At 48.6% G+C, this 21,368-nt stretch overlaps 1 protein-coding gene across 1 annotated transcript in view; it reads right to left on the bottom strand.

Moving 5' to 3' along the window:
• Positions 1 to 11,730, bottom strand: part of RIPOR3 (RIPOR family member 3) — a 104,861-nt gene extending 93,131 nt beyond the window's left edge. The window contains exon 1 of the mRNA XM_023184167.3: positions 11,313 to 11,730. Coding sequence (XP_023039935.1) covers positions 11,313 to 11,315 — 3 coding nt within the window. The 5' untranslated portion in view covers positions 11,316 to 11,730. The remainder of the gene's footprint in view (positions 1 to 11,312) is intronic.
• Between the last annotated feature and the right edge of the window lie 9,638 nt (positions 11,731 to 21,368).

A 21,368-nucleotide genomic window follows, 5' to 3' on the forward strand; every position in this document is an offset into this window, starting at 1 on the left:
AAAAAAAAAAAGAAATATATATATATATATATATATATATATATATACACACACACACACACACAGAGACATACATATATACACACGCATATATTTTAAAATATATATACCTCAAAAAATGTTATATATAATATTTTAAAAATATATAAAATGAAGGTGCCACTTGGTTGAGTTTATGGTTAAAAACAAGAATAAAATTTAAAAAAAGAAAAAAACAGAGGCATCAAGAAGTGAAGTTTCTTGAACCCAGGTTCATGGTCAACAAACAGTGGACTGGGCCAGGCATGGTGGCTCACACCTGTAATCCCAGCAATTTGGGAGGCAGAGGCAGGAGGATTGCTTGAGTTCAGGAGTTCGAGACCAGCCTGGGCAACATGGCAAAATCACATCTCCACTGGTCCGGTGGCTCACGCCTGTAATCCCAGCACTTTGGGAGGCTGAGGTGGGCGGATCACGAGGTCAGGAGATCGAGACCATCCTGGCTAACACGGTGAAACTGCATATCTACTAAAAATACACACACACACACACACACACAAAATTAGCTGGGCATGGTGGTGCTCGCCTGTAGTCCCAGCTACTTGGGAGGCTGAGGCAGGAGAATCGCTTGAACCCAGGAGGCAGAGGTTGCAGTAAGCCAAGATCGTGCCCCTGCAGTCCGGCCTGGGTGACAGAGTGAGACTCTGTCTCAACAACAACAACAATAGAAAACCATCTCTACTAAAAAACTGCAAAAATTAGCCAAGCGTGGTGGCACATACCTGTAGTCCCAGCTACCCGGGAGGCTGAGGTGGGAGGATCACCTGAGCTCGGGAGGTCAAGGCTGCAGTTAGCTGAGATCACACCACTGCACTCCGGCCTGGCAATCAGAGTGAGATCCTGTCTCAGAACAAACAGACAAACAAACAGTAGACCTGAAATTTGGTGCAAGCAGCAGGCGCCAGAACCATGCTTGGTCCCATCCTCCCAGCATCTCTGTTTTGTCCTGGGTCGCTCTGCCAGGAGCTCCCTGGAACCTGGGAAGGAAGAGAAGAGTGCAGACAAACGTCAGCACCCCCACCCTCCGCTGGCCTTGGGGAGCAGGTGTCATTAGAGGAGGCTCAACTGAAGCCTGCATCTGAAACAGATTCTCATAACTCAGGCGCTGTGGTAGCCAACTTCTCTCTACAGTCAATTACGGCCAGCGGGGCCCACTGATTATTTTTATAGCCTTTCCTGGAGTCATGACAAGGAAAACTAAATGATCCACAGGACCCCTTTCATCACTAACAGCCGGGTTTCATGGTTGGGGGTGGAGGAAGGAAAGAAAAATCACTTTTTTCCCCACTTTGAGTTAATCAACAGAACTCAAGTCTGGGCAGCCAATATGTTGGTATTGAGAAAAGCTGTTCTCAAGCAGAACTAATTGGCAACAGAAATGGAATTTTCTTCCCCACCTCCCTAAAAAATATAAACATGCTTTATCCCAGAGAATTACCCTTCAGAATAGGTATTGCAGACTTGTTGTGTGCAGCCGCCCGTGCGCGGCTGGTAATCTCATGCCGACCTGGCCAAAGGCTGCCTGTGCTGGTTACAGCTCAACCAGAGCAGCCTCTTTCACAATACAATGGTCATGAAGGTCAGTGGCTCAAACCAGCCCAGCCAGCCGGGAGTGGACACTTGCTTTCCTGATGCCCAGCACCTATCTCCTGCTCCTACGAACAGCCTTTGGCTTTTGTTAGGTTGGGGGGTGGGAGGGCACCCTGATTTGCAGGTACAAGTGTGAGTGGCATTGATACCCCCTCAGCTCCAGGGATAAGCTCTGACAGGCATAAGCCAAAGAACATATTCCAGAGAAATTTCAAGAAGGGGAATACAACATAACAAGAAACAATAGCTGGCACAGTGGCTCACACCTTCATCCCAGCACTTTGGGAGGCTAAAGTGGGTGAATCTATTTCAGCTTAGGAGTTTGAGACCTGCCTGATCAACAAAGTGAGACCCCAGCCTCTGCAAAAAATAAAAACTGACTGGGTGTGGTGGTGCATGCCTGTAGTCCCAGCGGCTTAGGAGGCTGAGATAGGAGGATCTGCTTGAGCCCAGGAGGTGGAGGCTGCAGTGAACCAAGATCATGCCACTGCACTGAGCCTGGATGACAAAATCAAACCCTGTCTCAAAAAAACAAAAGAAGAAAAGAGAAGAAACAATAAGGCACAAGAAAAAAACATATAATGAGGCTTCTGGAAAAGATAGCTCTTTTCATTTTAGAGAAATTGAGGTTCAGAGACGTGATGTAACTGCTCAGAGGTATACAGTGAGGTGGTAGGGGATCCAGGGTTTGAACCCAAGTCTGTAGGACTGAGGAGTCTGCAACCCTTAACTGCAGGCACTACTGAAAGGCAGCATAAACCTCAGAGGAAGCCAGAAGAGCTGGATTCAAACCCAGTTCTGCCATTTACTCCCTGTGTAATCTCAAGCAAGTTACTTAACCTCTCTGTTCCTCAGTTTCCATATCTGTAAAGTGGGGCTTCTAAGGGCACTTCTGTTTGTAGGATCTGAGGGGTAAATAATTAATAGCAATATCTGTAAAGTGCATGCAACAGTGCCCGTCACGGACCAAGGATTTGCCCCTTCCCCACCACACCGTTTCCCACACGCAGTGAGAACCAGACCAAATAAAAGGAGGTGGAGGGGAGGAAGGAAAAGTTGACGTTATCAGATCTGTAATCCCTACTCCACGTATTCCTTTCTGTAGTACAGCTGCCAGGCTTGGCTCTCCTCCAGGAGAAGCTGTGCCACAAAGATGTGGGACGTCACGAACACGCAGCCCATTCAAGGCTTTTGGACGTTCCAGCCCCATCCTTGGTGTCAGTCAAGATCTAGGGGAAATTCCACCCATTCAGATGGCAAAAAGTAAGACATCTGACAAATGCCATGTGTAGAGGGTGGCTTGTGAATTGGTACAACCATTGGAAAATAATTCATCATATGATTTCATATTCCAGCAATTCTACTCCCAGGTACATACTTGAGACACACTCCTGTATGTGTGCAATAGGACAGTACATGAACCCTCAAAGCAGAACCGATTATGTAGCAAAGAAAACTGACAAACGGAAACAACCCACGTGGTCATAGACAGGAAAAATAAATGCTGGTATGCCATGGAATAGTACACAGCAGAGAAAAGTAAATGAACAAGTGTTATGCAATCATATCAGTGAATTTTAGCAATAAAATGATTTATAAAAATATAAGTGCCAGGGGCTGGGCACCGTGGCTCACACCCATAATCCCAGCACTTTGGGATGCTAAGGCAGGCTGATTGCTTGAGGCCAGGAGTTCAAGGCCAGCCTGGGCAATATGCAACATGGCAAAGCCCTGTCTCTACAAATAAGTAGCCAGGTGTGGTGGTTCATGCCTGTAGTCCCAGCTACCAGGGAGGGTGAGGTGGGACGATCACCTGAGCCCAAGAAGTCAAGGCTACAGTGAACTGAGATTGCACCACTGCACTCCAGCCTGGGTGGCAGAGTGAGACCCTGTCTCAAAATGTGTGTGTGTGTGTGTGTGTGTGTGTGTGTGTCTGCGTGTACGTGCCAGAAGACAAGATATATCTTTATGTAAAGTTCAAACAGCAGTAAAAGTAAATGATACATTATTTTGGCATACATGTAAGTGATAAAACTATTTTTTTAAGCAAGGGAAATTGAGAAGAAGAAAATGTTCTGGAAATGGATGGCGCTGATAATTGCACAACATTGTGAATGTGCATAGTGCCACTGAATTGTATGCCTAAAATGGCTAAAGTGGTAAATTCTGTTTTTTACCCCAACTTTTAGAAAGGCAAGGGAAAGCTAAACACAGAATTCAAGATAGCAGCTACTACTACAGTGGGAGAGGGAGGGAGGCAAGATGGGAAAAGAGTTCGGAAGTAGATGTAAAATGCTTGTCCGAGTTCCAGCACTTAGGCGGGGCCGTGGCTTGACAGGTGTTTATCATTTTATAAATAGCTATAGGCTGGGTGTGGTGGCTCATGCCTGTAATCCCAGCACTTTGGGAGGCCGAGGTGGGTGGATCACAAGGTCAGGAGATCGAGACCATCCTGGCTAACACGGTGAAACTCCGTCTCTACTAAAAATACAAAAAATTAGCCGGGCGTGGTGGCGGGTGCCTGTAGTCCCAGCTACTCGGGAGGCTGAGGCAGGAGAATGGCGTGAACCCGGGAGGCGGAGCTTGCGTGAGCTGAGATCGCGCCACTACACTCCAGTCTGGGAGACACAGCGAGACTCCGTCTCAAAAATAAATAAATAAATAACTATAAAGAGATTGTTAGATGGAAGGGTAGGTGGAGCTGTTCAGGTGCCCTTTCAGTATGTCATTATGGAATTATGAATCATTCAATCCTACTTACTTTTTCTTTTTTTTTTCTTTGAGATGGAGTCTCACTCCATCGTCCAGGTTGCAGTGTGGCAGTGAGATCTCAGCTTGCTGCAACCTCCACCTCTTGGGTTCAAGTGATTCTTCTGCCTCAGCCTTCCGAGTAACTGGGATTACAGGTTCATGTCACCACACCTGACTAATTTTTGTGTTTTTAGTAGAGACTGGGTTTCACCATATTGGCCAGGCTGGTCTCAAACTCCTGACCTCAGGTGATCCACCCGCCTCGGCCTCCCAAAGTACTGGGATTACAGGCGTGAGCCACTGTGCCCAGTCAATTCTGCTTACTTGAGGTCCATTTTTAAAACAGGAGGCCGGGCGCAGTGTCTCACAACTGTAATCCCAGCACTTTGGGAGGCCAAGTCGGGTGGATCACCTGAAGTCAGGAGTTCGACACCAATCTGGCCAACATAGCAAAATCCTGTCTCTACTAAAAATATAAAAATTAGTCGGGCGTGGTGGTGTGCACCTATAATCCCAGCTACTCGGGAGGCTGAGGCAGGAGCATCACTTATACTTGGGAGGCGGAGGATGCAGTGAGCCAAGATTGCACCATCGCACTCCATCCTGGGTGACAGAGTGAAGCTCCATCTCAAAAAAAAAAAAAAAAATTCCTACCTTCAGGAAACTCACATTCCAGCATCCAGCAGGGGACACTTAAGAAAATAAGAATATATATGTATGTTAGATGATGAGACATGCGTGGTAAGGAGAAAAATAAACCAGAAAAGGGATGGAGAAGACCAGGGAGCAAAGGAAGGCTGTAATTTTAAATGGAGACTCAGGACGGCCTCACCGTGAAGGTGATGTTTGTGTAAAGACCTGGGCGATATGAACAAGTGGGCCACGTGGATATGTGAAGAATGAGCACCCAGGCAGAGAGAAAAGCGATTGCAAAGGTCCTGGGGCAGGACTGTGCCTGACCTCAAGAACAGCAAGTGTGGGGAGTGGGAGGGAGGAGAGACAAGGTCAGAGAGGCCGGGGCCCTGCAGGCCTTGTGGGCCGTGGTGAGGACTTTGCCTGTGGTCTGGGCAAGGTGGGACCAGGGCTGGCTGGAGACAGGAGGTATCCTGAACAGAGGAGGAACGGAATCTGATTTCATTTTAACAGGACCTCGCTGGCTGCACACGGAGAGTAGACCAGGAGGGAGGCAAGAGAGAAGCAGAAACACCGGTGAGGAGACAACTGCAATAGTCCAGAGAGAGACACCATGGCCGCTGGGACCAGGGTGGAGGGAGCGGAGGTGACACAGAGCTGTCAGCTTCTGGGTGCAGGTTGACAGGGTAGCCAACGGAATTTCTTTTTTGTTCCTCTTTGTTTTTGAGACAGGGTCTCACTCTGTCACTCAGGCTGGATTGCAGTGGCACAAACATGGCTCACTGTGTAGCTTCAACTTCCTGGGCTCAAGTGAGCCTCCTGCCTCAGTTTCCTGAGTAGCTGGGACCACAGGTGCATGCAACCACACCCAGCTAATTATTTAAAATATGTTTGTAGAGACAAGGGTCTTGCTATGTTGACCAGGCTGGTCTTGAACTCCTGGTCTCAAGCGATCCTCCTGCCTTGGACTCCCAAAGTGCTGGGATTACAGGCATGAGCCACTGAGCCTGGCCTGATGGGATAGAATTTTTTTAAAAATAGGCTGGGCACGGTGGCCCACACCTGTAATCCCAGCACTTTGGGAGGCCAAGGTGGGCAAATCACCTGAGGTCAGGAGTTTGAGACCAGCCTGGCCAACATGGTGAAACACCTGTCTCTACTAAAACTACAAAAATCAGGCGTGATGGCGCACACCTATAATCCTAGCTACTAGGGAGGCTGAGGAAGGAGAATCTCTTGAACCTGGGAGGCAGAGATTGAAGTGAGCCAAGATGGCGCCGCTGCACTCTAGCCTGGGTGACAGAGCGAGACTCCATCTCAAAAAAACAAAAAACAAAAAACAACAACAAAAAAAACCCCTGCTCTTCTAGGACTTCTGTGATGTGGGCATTAAAATGAATGTTTTAGGTCTTCATGGGCTCACATGGAAAAATGTCCAGGATACCTGTCGGTTGAAAGAAGGAAGATGCAGAATAAAATGTATAGAATGATCCCATTTTTGAAAATTAAAATTACATGAAAAAGAAAAAAAATAGGAATGAGGTGAATGAATGGCCTGAAAGCATAGACGCCTGGCTCTTAACAGGGGTGGCCCAGGGTGGGTACAGGAGCCACTGAGGTTTAAACTCAGGCGCACCCTTCCTACCTCGCAAAACAATGAAACATGCATGCTTGGGGCCGGGCACAGTGGCTCATGCCTGTAATTCGAGCACTTTTGGAGTCCTAGGTGGGTAGATCACCTGAGGTCAGGAGTTCAAGACCTGCCTGACCAATATGGTGAAACCCCGTCTCTACTAAAAATCCAACAATTAGCCAGGTGTGGTGGCGGGCACCTGTAGTCCCAGCTCCTTGGGAGCTCCTGAGACAGGAGAATCACTTGAACTCAGGAGGCGGAGGTTGCAGTGAGCTGAGATCGCACCACTGCACTCCAGCCTGGGCGACAGAGCGAGACTCTGCTAACAAAAAAAAGAAAAGAAAATGCATGTTTTAGTTCTCTTTTAAACTGCTGTGGGCATGGTTCTCCTCTTGTATTGCAGTCGCGCTTCTCTTAGCTAATGTCCCACCTGGGCCTCCTCTTTGGCCTAGACTATAAGAGAGCGGAACTTGGGAATGAGAAATATTTTCCTCTCGTGCTTGCTGGCTTAGGCCCTTAGAACTGGAAAGGGCCCACCTGGCTCCTAGAGTTTCTAAAAATAGCAAGCTGTCTGAACTTTCCTATAGGTTTGGCTTAGCCATTCCTCTGACTTGTTCCAAGATGCCGTTTCTGTTAGGGCATCATTCGCTGTGCATGAAAACAAAGAATGGCAGGAGAGACTAGAAATGGAACAGGACTAATTGGGAGCCGCTGCGGACAGACTCGAAATGCCCTGCGAAGGCAGACACAGTGGACGCAATAGAGAGTGCGTCCCAGGGCCTTTGTCGCTAGTGGAGCTGGGGCCCAGATGCTGCTAGTGTAGACAGGGTCTCTACCCCACCGGATCTGTCTACATCCACTCCAGTGCTTCCAGCAAGAGAGAGGAGTTCGGCTGCTGGTTTAAGTGAGAGGAGAAAGTTGAAAGATTTGCATCCAAGACCCGTGCCTGGGGTCTGAATTCCTTTGGAAGAGGACTGAGGACTGTTCGTGAGAGGATTTTGGACAACCGGGACACGACCATAGGTGCTGTGGAACCAGTGGTGCGCTGGCAAAGGTTTAGCAACTAGCTTTCTCCACCGGAAAGTGAGTGTGGTGCACGTGTGTGCATGGGCGAGTACATATATTTGCATATCCACACACACTACTTCGGTTTATTATAAATTGTATTGATGTAGGCTGGGCGCAGTGGCTCGTGCCTGTAATCCCAGTACTTCGGGAGGCTGAGGTGGGTGGATCACTTGAGGTTAAGAGTTCGATCCAGTTTAGCCAACATGATGAAATCCCGTCTCTACCAAAAATATAAAAAATTAGCCAGGCATGGTAGCAGGCGCCTGTAATCCCAGCTACTTGGGAGGCTGAGACAGGAGAATTGCTTGAACCTGGGAGGCGGAAGTCACAGTGAGCCGAGATCACGCCACTGTCCTCTAGCCTAGGCCACAGAGTGTGACTCCATCTCAAAAAAAAAAAAAAATTGTCTTCAAATAAAGGATGTGCAGCACACAATTTACAAATAAAAATAAAACATTACCCTTTTTTTGTACATGTAATATAATCATTTCATTCATAGGTAGCAGTTTTGTTGATTTTTTGCCCCCAGCAAAATCTGTAATCAACCTATGGTTACAATTGATGAAGGAGTATAATTCTTCAGAAATACCAGTTAATATTTTCCTCTCTAAAAAATTTCTAATTATTTGTTTATCTATTTTTACTTTTTTGAGACAGTGTCTTGCTCTGTGGCCCAGGCTAGAGTGCAGTGGTGAGATCACAGCTCATGGCAGCCTCGACCTCTTGGGCTCAAGCAATCCTCCCACCTCAGCCTCCTGAGTAGCTAGGTCTACAAGCACACACCACCACACCCAGCTATTTTTTTCTCAAATTATTTGTAGAGATGGGGTCCTGCTATGTTGCCCAGGCTGGTCTCAAACTCTTGGGCTCAAATGATCCTCCTGTCTCAGTCTCCCAAAATGCCGGGGTTACATGTATGAGCCACCACACTCAGCCTTGATTACCTTTGTTTTTCATACAATTTATTTAATTATAAGTTCATATAATTTAATATTTAACAATGGCTGTGTTTAGCAACCCGTTCACCTAATTCCTGAAAATCTGACAATCAGCTTTCACAAGCTGGTACAAGCTGACTCCAGCACACCTCTGTGTGGGGACAACATGGCAAAGAATATCACTGAACTAAGGAGGAAGCCATTATCTTCGTATCTGCCCAGAACCCAGGGCATCTCAAGCGCTAAATAGCGGGAAGCTTTGGGAGTTTACAGAGACGGCACCGTGGGCGCTGCTGTGCTGGGCAGGGAAGCATCTCCAAACGGCTCCAGAGGAAAGAGGAAGCAGGAAGGATGAATAAAACAAGAGACTGGTTCGCAAGGGCACGTGAAATACCCCTTTGGAGCACGTGAAATACCCCTTTGGAGGAAGAACTGGGGGATCCTGGGGGAGCACTGAGGTTCTAGTGGGGAAAACCTCAGCAACCAGTGGGCCTCTGGGTCAAAGCACTCAGTACAACGCTGAGCCACAAGATCATGACACACTTTCAACAACCCATTAGGCTCCTCAGAAGCTGCAGGGCCATCGGGTTGTTACAACTGACCCCCGTGCCGATGGTACCACAGGCCATCAGTCCTTTTCCCCAAGCCCACCTTCATTCCAGCCTCCTCCAGCGCCATCCTGGACTTCTCTAGGGAAGTGGCGGGGAGATTTTCCTCCTCTTCAAACTTCTTTTTTTTTTTTTTGAGATGGAGTCTCGTTCTGTTTCCCAGGCTGGAGTGCAGTGGCATGATCTCAGCTCACTGCAACCTCTGCCTCCCCAGTTCAAGCGATTCTCCTGCCTCAGCCTCCCGAGCAGCTGGGAGTATAGGCACGCACCACCACGGCCAGCTAATTTTTTGTATTTTTAGTAGAGATGAGGTTTCACTATGTTAGTCAGGCTAGTCTCAAACGCCTGACTTCAGGTGATTGGCCTGCCTTGGCCTCTCAAAGTGCTAAGATTACAGGCGTGAGCTGCTGCATCTAGCCTCACTCCAAACTTCATCTTACTTTCAGACACCCTCACCCAGTTCAGAACTTAAGTGCTCTTCAACCAGACTCATGGAATCTGAGGGTTGCAGAGAGATTTTAGAGCTTTCCTAAAATAATCCCTTTGTTTTAAAGATGAGGAAGCTGAGAGAAGGGAAGTGACTTGCTCAAGGTCACAAAGAAAATCCAGGGTGGAACTGGGTAGGGTGACCAATTGTCCCGGTTTGCCTGGGACTGGGGGAGCTTCTGGACAAGTTGCTCCCAGAGCTGAGACCACAGACTCAGGGCTGACTCGTCCCCAAGGTGGGCGGTGGGGGGTTCACAGCCAGTCCCTGAAAGGAAAGGAGGCCTGGATCAGTACAGAGCTGCTTCAGGATGGAATTTTCCAAGGGAAGAAAAAAGAAAAGGCCACATCTGGGTGCTGGGACCTTTGACTCTGGCCTGATGCCTGGAACCCCAGGGATTCCCCACCTGCTGTGTGTTTCCTGGCTCTTCAATGTAACCTGCACCCTCCCTTTCCGTGCCAGGGAGACACGAGCTGACTTTATCTGTCTCTTATCTCTTGGCTGCTGCCAGCCACAGCTGCAGGGATATATATGCAAATAGCTTACGATAATATTAATATGTGATTCCCCCCAGGGGAGGCATGTGGAAAGCGCTGTACGCATTTCACAATTCTGTTTCATCCAAAAACACTGCACGGGCCCAGAGTGATTCGAAACAGATTTTCTGCAAAGGCAAAATAAAATTGGAACAAAACCTAGTTGAGGCATATGCCAGTTTCCCTGCCCCCAGCTCTCTCCTCCTCTGACATATTAACCCTCTTCTCTCATGCCCCCAGGAGCCTCTTACAACAAGGCAGCAAATCTAGGAAATTGCACTGGGCGCTCATCATTCAAGCCTGGAGCCCCTGCCCCATCCCAGGGCAGCCAGCCCCCACCCTGGGTTGACACATCCTTTAGAGAGTAAAAGGCTGCTTGCCGGTGTCAGCTTGTCACTCCTTCTGTCCCACCTCTGCCTCCCTCCTGCAGGTGATGCTCCATCCACATCTCCTTCTCCTTCACCCCTGCTGCTTGGGATAATTGCAGAACCATGGAGCACAGAATACAGAATACTGGGGTGTACAGGAGAGTTTAGCCAAAGCAGAGTCAGAAAAACCTAGGTCTTTTCTGGTTTCTGCCACTGACGGACTATGTGAGCTCAGCAAGTCAGTTCGCTTCTCCCAGCTGCTGTTTCCTCAGTGTACAATGAGGACACCAATAATACCTACCCCACAGGGGCTTACAGGGATTTCCCCAGCCCACTCTTCAAAAATGCCTACACAGTGCCTGGCCTATGGCAGATGCACAAGGAATAGCTGTCATCATGAGAATCTCTTAAAGATCACCCAGTTCAACCACGGTTTTAGAAATGGACAAACGGAGGCCTGGAGAGGGCAAATAACTTGCCTAAGGCCACACAGCACGATACCGGCATCCCATCTCAGGCTCAACCCAGGTTCCCTCCTCTGGCCTTGGGAGCTCCAGGTGGCCTGTGAGGAAGGGCTGCCTCCTCCCGTCACCCCCAACTCCAGAAGTCTGTCCACACAAGGCGGCGTCACGGCACACATGGGAAGCAGTCACTTCACACTCACCATCGAGCAGGTCTGGACACTCCAGTGCAGTCCCGCCGCCCTCCTTGCAGCTGCCTCACTTTCTCTATTGCCGCCAGCAAGCGTCTGCCCCCATCTGGCCCGGGACTCCCGGACTTGAGCTAGGGCTCGGCAAAGTCCATCCACTCTGGCCAACCAGCCGCGGGTCCCGCTCTCTGGGAAGATCGCCTTGAGGACCTGCTGCGCCCCCAGTCTTCCTTCTGGTGCAGGGAGGCCGGTGTCCTGCCGGGCTCTGATAATGCAGCCGGGACTCTTATCTGGCCTGTGTCAGGGTGCAGGCGGCCATGGAGCTGGGGTTCCAGGAAGCCCTCCTGGGGCCCCCCAGCCGGCCCCGCTCCCCCCGGACGCCGCCTGCTGCTCTGGACGCGGCCGATTGCTTGTCAGTGTCACTCCCAGCTCTGCCGGGGGGAATTCCATGCTGGCCCCCCGCAGGCGGGGCCCCCACCCCTTCACGTCCCACCCCCCACTCCCATTTTGGCAAGGGGACTGGGAAAAGGCAGCTAATTTCAAGTCCGCACAGCGTTTGTGGTCGTGTCCTGAATCCTCCACGATTAATCACAGAGCATCTGATTTCTGCTTTGCCTCAGAGAGGGGCGGAGGGGACGCCTGGAAGTTTCTGTTTACTCCATTCTGCACTAGGCTGCGTGCTAATCACAAACAGACTGGGACGCAGCCTACCCCTCCGAAACTGCTCTTGGCCACCCCTCCCTCCTCCAGCCCTCTCCTTCCTCTTCTTACCTTGTCACTGTCCTCCAGCCCCTTCCTCACTCTTTCTCCTTTCCCTCCTTTCTTTCCCCTTTCCCATCTGTCCCCCTCTTCAGTCCAGATCTGATCCATTGCACACCCCTTCCTTCCGTCCTAGGTTTCCCCCAAGCCCCTTTCCCCCTTTGCGCCTCCCACTTCTCCTAGATCGAGAGTCAGCTTGGTTCTTTCCTTTACATCCGTTAGTGAGGGTCAGGCTCTTTTGTTATGTTTTTTTCTTTTTTATAACTTAATTATTTCAGGGTTCGGGGTGGGCCATGCTCGCTCGCCCCATGCTCCGTCACACTGGTGTGTGTGTGACTCCTACAAAGTTAACAGTTTCTCCGGGTCAAGGGGTGGGATCCAGGCTTGGTGATGGGCACAACTTCTTTTGTCCACTTGACAGGTCTCTGAGTTCTGATTCTGCTCAGGGACGGACCCAAGAACAAAGCAGCCATTTACCGCCTCCGGAGGAGAGGCCGGCCCTGTGGCACATCCAGGGCCTTGGAACACCTAGAGACGGATTTCTCTCTCCCTCCCCTTGGCTCCTTTCCACTCTGCAGCTAGTGTGGAAAAGAAACCAGAAATAAACAGCACCAAAGAACAGGAATGGACACCCCTCCCCACTAAAGCGCGCACACAGACTCTGAAGGGTCATTTGGCAAAGACTTCTGAAAACCAGAGATGAGCATCTTCTACCAGCCAGTACATCGCTTCTGCCCGTGCACGAGGAGACAGGCACAGAGATGCTTGCTGAGAGCTGCTTATCATAGGAAATGATGGGAAATAACTGAAATACTCATCCAATAATGACTGCTTGAACAAGATGTGAAAGATATGGTAGCTCAGGCAGCAATTTTTTGTTTTTTGTTTTCTGAGAATGGGTCTTGTTCTGTCACCCAGGCTGAAGTACAGTGGCGTGATCTCAGCTCCCTGCACCCTCCATCTGCTGGGCTCAAGCAATCCTCCCGCCTCAGCCTCCCAAGCAGCTGGGACCACAGACGTGAGCCACCACACCTGGCTAATTTTTTTAAAACATTTTTGATAGAGTCAGGGTCTTATCATGTTTCCCAGGCTGGGATGAGGCAGCAAGTTTTTTTTTTTTTTTTTCTTATTATTATTTTAAATAAAGATGGTGTCTCACTATGTTGACTAGGCTGGTCTCAAACTCCTGGCCTGAAGTGATCCTCCCATCTTGGCCTCCTAAAGTGCTAGGATTACAGGCGTGAGCCACTGTGACAGCTGAGCCAGCAGTTTTAAAAGAGCTGTGTCTGCACTGAACAGCAGAGGTGGGTGTCTAAGACATATTACTGAGTGAAAAGGGGGTCAGCAGGATACATTTGGTAGAATCCTGATTGTGTAACATTCCCCCTTTACACACATAAAATGAAACACTGTGGAAACGCTTAGACAGCAAGACAGGCTGGAAGGATGTAAACCAAACTGAGTTGCTACCTCTGGGAAAAGAGTTTGGGAGTGACGCTTTTACCTGTAATCCTTTCATTTCTAAAAGTGAAAATAGATGGATCTGTTACTTTTGTCCCAACCATCTTCCTTCTTTTTAAAAAATGTGTTTTTTTTTTTTATTTAAATGGAGTCTCACTCTGTTTCCCAGGCTGGAGTGCAGTGGCACAATCTTGGCTCACTGCAACCTCCACCTCACAGGTTCAAGCGATTCTCCTGCCTCAGCTTCTCAAGTAGCTGGGATTACAGGTACCCGCCACCACACCTGGCTAATTTTTGTATTTTTAGTAGAGACTGCTTTTCACCATGTTGGCCAGGCTGGTCTGTAACCCCTGACCTAAAGTGATCCGCCCACCTTGGCCTCCCAAAGTGCTGGGATTACAGGCATAAACCACCGCGCCCGACCCATTTATCTTCTTTAGGGACATTGCGCCCCTATGTGGAGAAAATTTCATCCCAACCATTCACCTCCTCGGACTAACTAAAATAATTCTATAGTAGGTCAGGTCAGAAATAAACAGCATTCTGCAAGAAACAGTGGCTCATGCTCATGTAATCTCAGCCCTTTGGGAACCTGAGGTGAGAGGACTGCTTGAGGGCAGGAGTTTGAAAACAGCCTGCGCAACATAGTGAGACCCTGTCTCTATTTTTTAAATTAATAAAAGAAAATAGTAATAGTTAAAAGAAAGAAGGAAACAGGCTGAGCATGGTGGCTCACACCTGTAATCCTTGCACTTTGGGAGGCCAAGGTGGACAGATCACTTAACCTCAAGAGTTCAAGACCAGCCTGGGCAACATGGTGAAACCCCATCTTTAATAAAAGTACAAAAAAAAAAAAAAAAAAAAAAAAGGCCTGGCGTGGTGGCTCTTGCCTGTAATCCCAGCATTTTAGGAGACCAAGGAGGGCAGATCACCTGAGGTTGGGAGTTCGAGACCAGCCTGGCCAACATGGGGAAACCCCGTCTCTACTAAAAATACAAAATTAGCCAGGTGTGGTGGCACATGCCTGTAATCCCAGCTACTTAGGAGGCTGAGGCAGGAGAATCACTTGAACCCAGGAGGCGGAGGTTGCAGTAGGCTGAGATCACGCCATTGCACTCCAGCCTGGGCAACAGGAGCGAAACTCCATCTCAAAAAAAAAAAAAGAAGTACAAAAAAAAAAATTAGCTGGGTATGGTGGCTCTCACCTGTAGCCCCAGCTACTTGACGGGGCTGAGGTGGGAGGATTGCTTGAGCTCAGGAAGCAGAGTACAGTGGTGCAATCTCAGCTCACTGCAACCTCTGCCTCCCAGGTTCAAGCGACTCTCCCCACTCAGCCTCCTGAGTAGCTGGGATTACAGGCACAGTGAGATCACATTACCATACTCCAGCCTGCCAGCCTGGGTGACAGAGTGAGACCCTGTCCCAAAAAAAAAAAAAAAGAAAAAGAAAAAGAACACCCCCCCACCCCCACCAAAAAGAAAGAAAGAAAAAGAGAGAAAAGAAAGAAGGAAGGGAGGAAGGAAGGAAGGAGAGAAAGAGACAAAAAAGAAAAGAAAATGAAAAGAAAAAAGAAAAAAATGAAAGGAAGGAAATAAGGAAGACAGAGAAATCCTTAGGGGTAAACCCAGAAATTCTGCAAACATTCTAGTTTGAATCACCTCCGGTTAGATGTCCAGACCCATGAGCCAACAGTGACTTATTCCAGAGTGAAATTCCTTTAGGGCAGCAGAGCCGTCCGAGTTAGTTTGTAGTGGGCTGAAGTCTCCTGGAAATGAGGACGGCAGATACATATTGGAAAGCAAAGTCTTGGTTTCAGGAAGCAATATCACCTACCCTAACTAATAAAACACAAAACCACTTTGCAGCATTTTCAAGGAATGAATGTGAACAAATTCAGACATTATGCAAAGGGCAGTTGAGAAAGTCATTTCATTTCAGCCACGTCCGGCCCCGTCGCTGACTAGATGTATGGCCACATGCATCTCACCGACAGGACGGGCAAATAAATGGCCCTTGTGTTCGCGACAAGGAGCTGTGGACAGAATTCTGCAGTGTGCTGTTTTCTGTCCATCACTTGTTAAATGCCTGCCAGCTTTGGGAAAACAGCTGGGGGAGTTATTAGAGAAGACAAATGACATTCCCCACAGCCCCCCATCCCCCTCAACCACCACCAATCGGGGCACCCAGCCCTGACACCATCTTCCAGGGCAGAAGGAAGCTCCAGGTTTGGAGCCTGGCAGCCTCAGGTCCAGGTTTCCAGCCCTCTTCAGATGTGGCACAGCCAGACCACTCAGTGTTTCTCAAAGTTGGGCTCCTGAAGGGGTGCCACCCAAGCTGACTTTAGATGACACAGACTGCACTAAACACTGAATCTCATAATGAAAAAGCCATTTCGCTGCTATGACCATGCTGGTTCAATGCCACTTGGCCGGGAGAAAGTCTCAGCTTGATCTAGCCTATCTTTAACACCTAACATTGGCCAATCTCCCTTTTTAACAAAGAGAAAGCAGGCCCCACGCTTATGTCATTCCGCTGCTAACAGCATCTAGCTAGAATTGTGTTTGGCAATTGATCATGGTTTTCCATGAACATTCTATTTTTAGGAGTTTTTTTTTTTTTTTTTTTTTTTTTTTTTTTCAGTTTAAAAGTGAGTTCACCAGATAAGGGAAAAGCTAACAAAAACCTAATAAAGTATAAAGTTAAATTAACAATAATGTATCCATAATGGTTCATTGGTCTTGACAAAGGTACCATATAATGTACGACGAACAGTTAAGAAAAACAAGAAATCCACAGAGGGTGGATAGAGCCCTCTGTACTATCTTTGCAACTTTTTTGAAAATCTAAAACTATTCTGAAATAGAAAGCTTATTTAAGGCCGGTTGCAGTGGCTCACCCCTGTAATCCTAGCACTTTGGGAGACTGAGGCAGGTGGATCACCTAAGGTCAGGAGTTCGAGACCAGCCTGGCCAACATGGAGAAAACCCCATCTCTACTAAAAATACAAAACTTAGTCGGGCGTGGTGACACGGGCCCAGCTACTTGGGAGGCTGAGGCAGAATTACTTGAGCCTGGGAGGCAGAGGTTGCAGTGAGCTAATATCATGCCACTGCACTCCAGCCTGGGTGACAGAGCAAGACTCCCTCTCAAACAAGAAAAATAAATAAAAGAAAGAAAGAAAGCTTATTTCAGTATCTTTAATGCCCCCCACCATAAATCCATGTTGTTTTTTTGTTGTTGTTGTTGTTTTGTTTTTTTAAGTGTATATATGGAGAGAAATGAAGATAAAGCAAATTGTGGGCTGGGCGAGGTGGCTTGCACTTGTAATACCAGCACTTTGGGAGACTGAGGGAGGATCTCTTGAGTCCCTGGAGTTTGAGACCAGCCTGGGCAAAATGGAAAAACCCTGCCTCCATTTAAAGAAAAAAAAAAAAAAGTACAAAAACTTAGGTGTAGTCCTAGGTACTTAGGAGGCAGAGTTGGGAGGATTGGCTGAGCCTGGGAGGTTGAGGCCGCAGTGAGCCATGATTGTGCCACTGCACTCCAGCCTGGGCAGTGTCTGGGCAGGGTCTGCTGGCAACAGAGCAAGACCCTGTCTCCAAAAAAAAAAAAAAAAAAAAAAAAAAGAGAGAAAGAAAGAAAAGAAAAAGCAAATTGTGGCAAAAATGTTAACAATTGGTGAATCTAGCTAAGGGGTATCTGAATGTTTTTCACACTATTCTTTCAACTTTCCTGTAGGCTTGAAATTTGTCAAAATGAACAGTTGTGGGGGGAGGAAGTGAATCAATTTAAATACAACTATTAAGTACATAAGAGCCCAGGTGGCAAAGGAATATGGCCAAAGTTGTCAAGGTGGGAACTGAGTTGGTGGCATTGGGTGGACCCTAGATAGATAATATATATTATAATATAATTATATATATATTAGAGAGAGAGAGAAAGAGAGAGACGGAGTCTCGCTGTTGTTGGCCCGGGCTGGAGTGCAATGGTGTGATCTCGGGTCACTGCCACCTCCGCCTCCCAGGTTCCAGCAATTCTCCTGCCTCAGCCTCCCAAGTAGCTGAGATTACAGGTATCTGCTACCAGGCCCGGCTAATTTTTGTATTTTTAGTAGATGGGGTTTCACCATGTTGGTTGGCCAAGCTGGCCTCAAACTCCTGACCTCAGGTGATCTACCTGCCTCGGCCTCCCAAAGTGCTGGGATTACAGACATGAGGCACCACGCCTGGCCTTCTTTTTCTTTTTTTGAGATAGAGTCTCGCTCTGTCACCCAGGCTGAAGTACAGTGGTGAGATCTTGGCTCACTGCAATCTCCGCCTCCCAGGTTCAAGTGATTTTCCTGTCTCTGCCTCCTGAGTAGCAGGGATTACAGGTGCCTACCATCACACCCGGCTTTTAGTAGAGATGGAGTTCTGCCATGTTGGCCAGGTTGGTATCGAACTCCTGACCCCAGGTGATCCACCTGCCTTGGCCTCCCAAAGTGTTGGGATTACAGGCATGAGCCACCGTGCCCGGCCTATATATATATTTTAGAGATGAAGTCTCACCATGTTGCCCAAGTTGGTCTCAAACTCCTGGCCTCAAGTGATCCTTCTGCTTCGGCCTCCCAAAGTGCTGGGATTACAGGCGTGAGCCACAGTGCCTGGCCTGGGATGATTCTAAACGACCTTGCAAGTCCCTGAGCACCCACACCCACTCTCCGTTGCCCCAGAAGCTTCACCATCCATGAGAGTTCCCCCATAGAGGTGTCCTTGGAGAGTGCAGAGGGCACTTCAAGAGCTCAAAGCATCTGTAAACCTTGTAGTGAGTCAAGGGGCCACCTTTCATCTCCCACCCCTTGGCAACCAGAAGGTCCCTCTCCCTCTCCCAAGCCTCCACACGCATACACTCTCCAAATGCTGTGGCATTTCTCACACTGTCAAATGATTTCTGCATCTCTCTCCATGCTAGAGCATCCTCACCATGTAAAGAGGGCAGGAATATTCATCCCAGATGCTACAACAAGGAAGAAATACTCAAGGCCAGGCACAGCGGCCCACACCTGTAATCCCAGCACTTTGGGAAGTCAAGGCAGGAAGATTACTTGAGCCCAGGAGTTTGAGACCAGCCTGGGCAACATAGCAAGACTCCCATCTCAACAAATACTTTTTAAAAATTAGCCGGGCAACTGGGCACGATGGCTCACACCTGTAATCCCAGCACTTTGGGAGGCCAAGGCAGGCAGATCATGTGAGGTCAGGAGTTCGAGGCCAGCCTGGCTAACATGGTGAAACCCTGTTTCTACTAAAAATACAAAAACTTAGTTGGGCATGGTGGCATGCGCCTGTAATCCCAGCTACTCGGGAGGCCGAGGCAGGAGAATTGCTTGAACCCGGAAGGCAGAGGTTGCAGTCAGCCGAGATCGCACCACTGCACTCTGACTTGGGCAACAAGAGGGAGACTCCATCTCAAAAAAAGAATTAGCCAGGCATGGTGGCGTGTGCCTATGTCCCAGCTACTCAGGAGGCTGAAGTGACAGAATCTTGAGCCTGAGCAGTGGAGCCTGCAGTGAGCTGTGATGGAACCGAGCACTCTAGCTTGGGTGACATCAAAACCCCGTGTCAAAAAACAATTTTTTTAAACGAAGAAATACTCGAGTGAGAGACAGTCATGTAAATAAGGACCCACAGCCGGGCGTGGTGTCTCATGCCTGTAATCCCAGCACTTTGGGAGGCCGAGGCAGGTGGATCATTTGAGGTCAGGAGTTCAAGACCAGCCTGGCTAACATGGTGAAATCCCATCTCTACTTAAAAAAATACAAAACTTAGCCGGGTGGTGGTGGTGTGTGCCTGTAATCCCAGCTACTTACTGGGAGGCTGGGGTGGGAGAATCGCTTGAACCCAGGAGGCAAAGGTTGAGGTGAGCCGAGATCATGCCACGGCACTCCAGTCCAGACAACAGAGTGAGACCCTGTCTTAAAAAAAAGAAAAAAAAAAAAAATAGGGACCCACGGCACCAAGCGCTCAGTGCAGGGGGAGGGCAGTAGAGGCAGGGGGATGGGCCTCTGCCTTTGAGGACCAAGGGGGTATCCCGGGAAAGTATGTCAACAGGGTCTTGAAGGATGAGAGAACAGAAAGGTTCCCTGATCTTTCTAGATTGAGCCTCTGATATGGCCCTCAGGGGAGGGCCATGCCTGGCAGCCTAAGGGTCCTGCAGAGCCTTTTGGTCTCTGACCCCAAATCCACTTTTCCCTTTCTACTAAATGAACCTCAGTCCTTTTAAGGTGCCAGCCTCTCTCCTGTGTCCTGTGGTTCCCCCAGCCTGGATCTTTCCAGGTCCCACCCACCTTGCCTTTCACCTGGTTAATACCTTAACTCTTAATTCACTGGAATCCAGCTAAGGAGTCTCAATCTCCCAAAGCCTTCTCCAAGTCCCCACTCTGGGCACAGTGCTCCTCTACCAAGCATCCTGGCTGCCCCATGAGGGCAGAACTGCATGAGCACATGGGCCCTGAAGTTCCATCCCGGCTTCTCTGCTTCCAAGCTGCATGACTTTGGACAAGTAACTTGGCCTCTCCGGGCCTCCATTTCCTCATCTGTAAAATGGGGATGACAACAGTGCCGCACTACGCTGCTGTGAGCATTAGGTGAAATAATACTTGGCTGCTCCATGTGCATATAGACCAGCAGATTGGGCGTTCCCTGGGAGGTTGCTGGTGCAGCATCCCAGGCCCCACCCCGGAACTATAGAACCAGATTCTGCAATTTTTTTTTTTTTTGAGACGGAGTCTCACTCTGTTGCCCAGCTGAAATGCAGTGGTGCAATCTCAGCTCACTGCAACCCTCCTCCTCCCAGGTTCAAGTAATTCTCCTGTCTCAGCTCCCGAGGAGTAGCTGGAATTACAGGCGCACACCACCACACCTGGCTAATTTTTTTGTATTTTTAGTAGACACAGGGTTTCACCATGTTAGTCAGGCTGGTCTCAAACTCATGACCTGAGGTGATCTGCCCCCTTGGCATCCCAAAGTGCTGGAATTAAAGGCATGAGCCACTGTGCCCGGCCTCTGCATTTTGTCAGGATCTCTAAGTGATTCACATACATGTTAAATGTGAGAAGCACTAAAACATTATATGTAAAATGGTGAGACTGCCTGACACATACTTGGCTCCTACTAAATGTATGTTGTTGTTATCATCATCATTGTCATCCCACAATATTGCCTGTTTTCTTATCCTCCTCCACCTGAGAGGAAAGACCACAGAGGGAGCATTTAAGCCAGCCCTAGTCAGAGGAGAATCACCAATCCCAGTGGTCTGAACATGAATGCCTGCAAACCTTGCCACTGAGGGCTACAGTACTCTGTGTCACGACTGCCATGGGCACCACGGCATCCTTGTGCCTAGAGGGGATGCTTGATAAATACTGGGTGATTTTAAGTCATTTGTCTAATTCACATGGACAAGCCAGACTGGAACCAGGCAATGCCACTCTTGGCTGAGCCGTTCTGGACTCGTTACTTCCCAATGCCCAAGCATCCTTTGGATGAAGAGCAGAGACAGAGTCTGAGTTTGGGGAGAGGATTAGGGGATGGTACTTAACAGAAGGAAGAGTCTCCAAACCTATTCTACTTGGTAAAAGCCATCATTTACCTGAGGATAATGGCACAAAAATTCTCCCCTATGATCAACCCCATCTACCTTCTGCCCTGATGGGAAACGTCAGATTGCTGGAGTCTTTCTGGAGATAAATATTCTAATCCATCACTCCTAGGCGTCTCCGCTACTCTCATCGTCACCCATCCTGAGCCTCATTCCACGACCCTTTGATCCCATGTGACTAATCTATCAGATAGGAGTCGGCTCTGTGGAGCT

Source organism: Piliocolobus tephrosceles, chromosome 20, assembly GCF_002776525.5.
Source record: "Piliocolobus tephrosceles isolate RC106 chromosome 20, ASM277652v3, whole genome shotgun sequence".
Taxonomy (NCBI): domain Eukaryota; kingdom Metazoa; phylum Chordata; class Mammalia; order Primates; family Cercopithecidae; genus Piliocolobus; species Piliocolobus tephrosceles.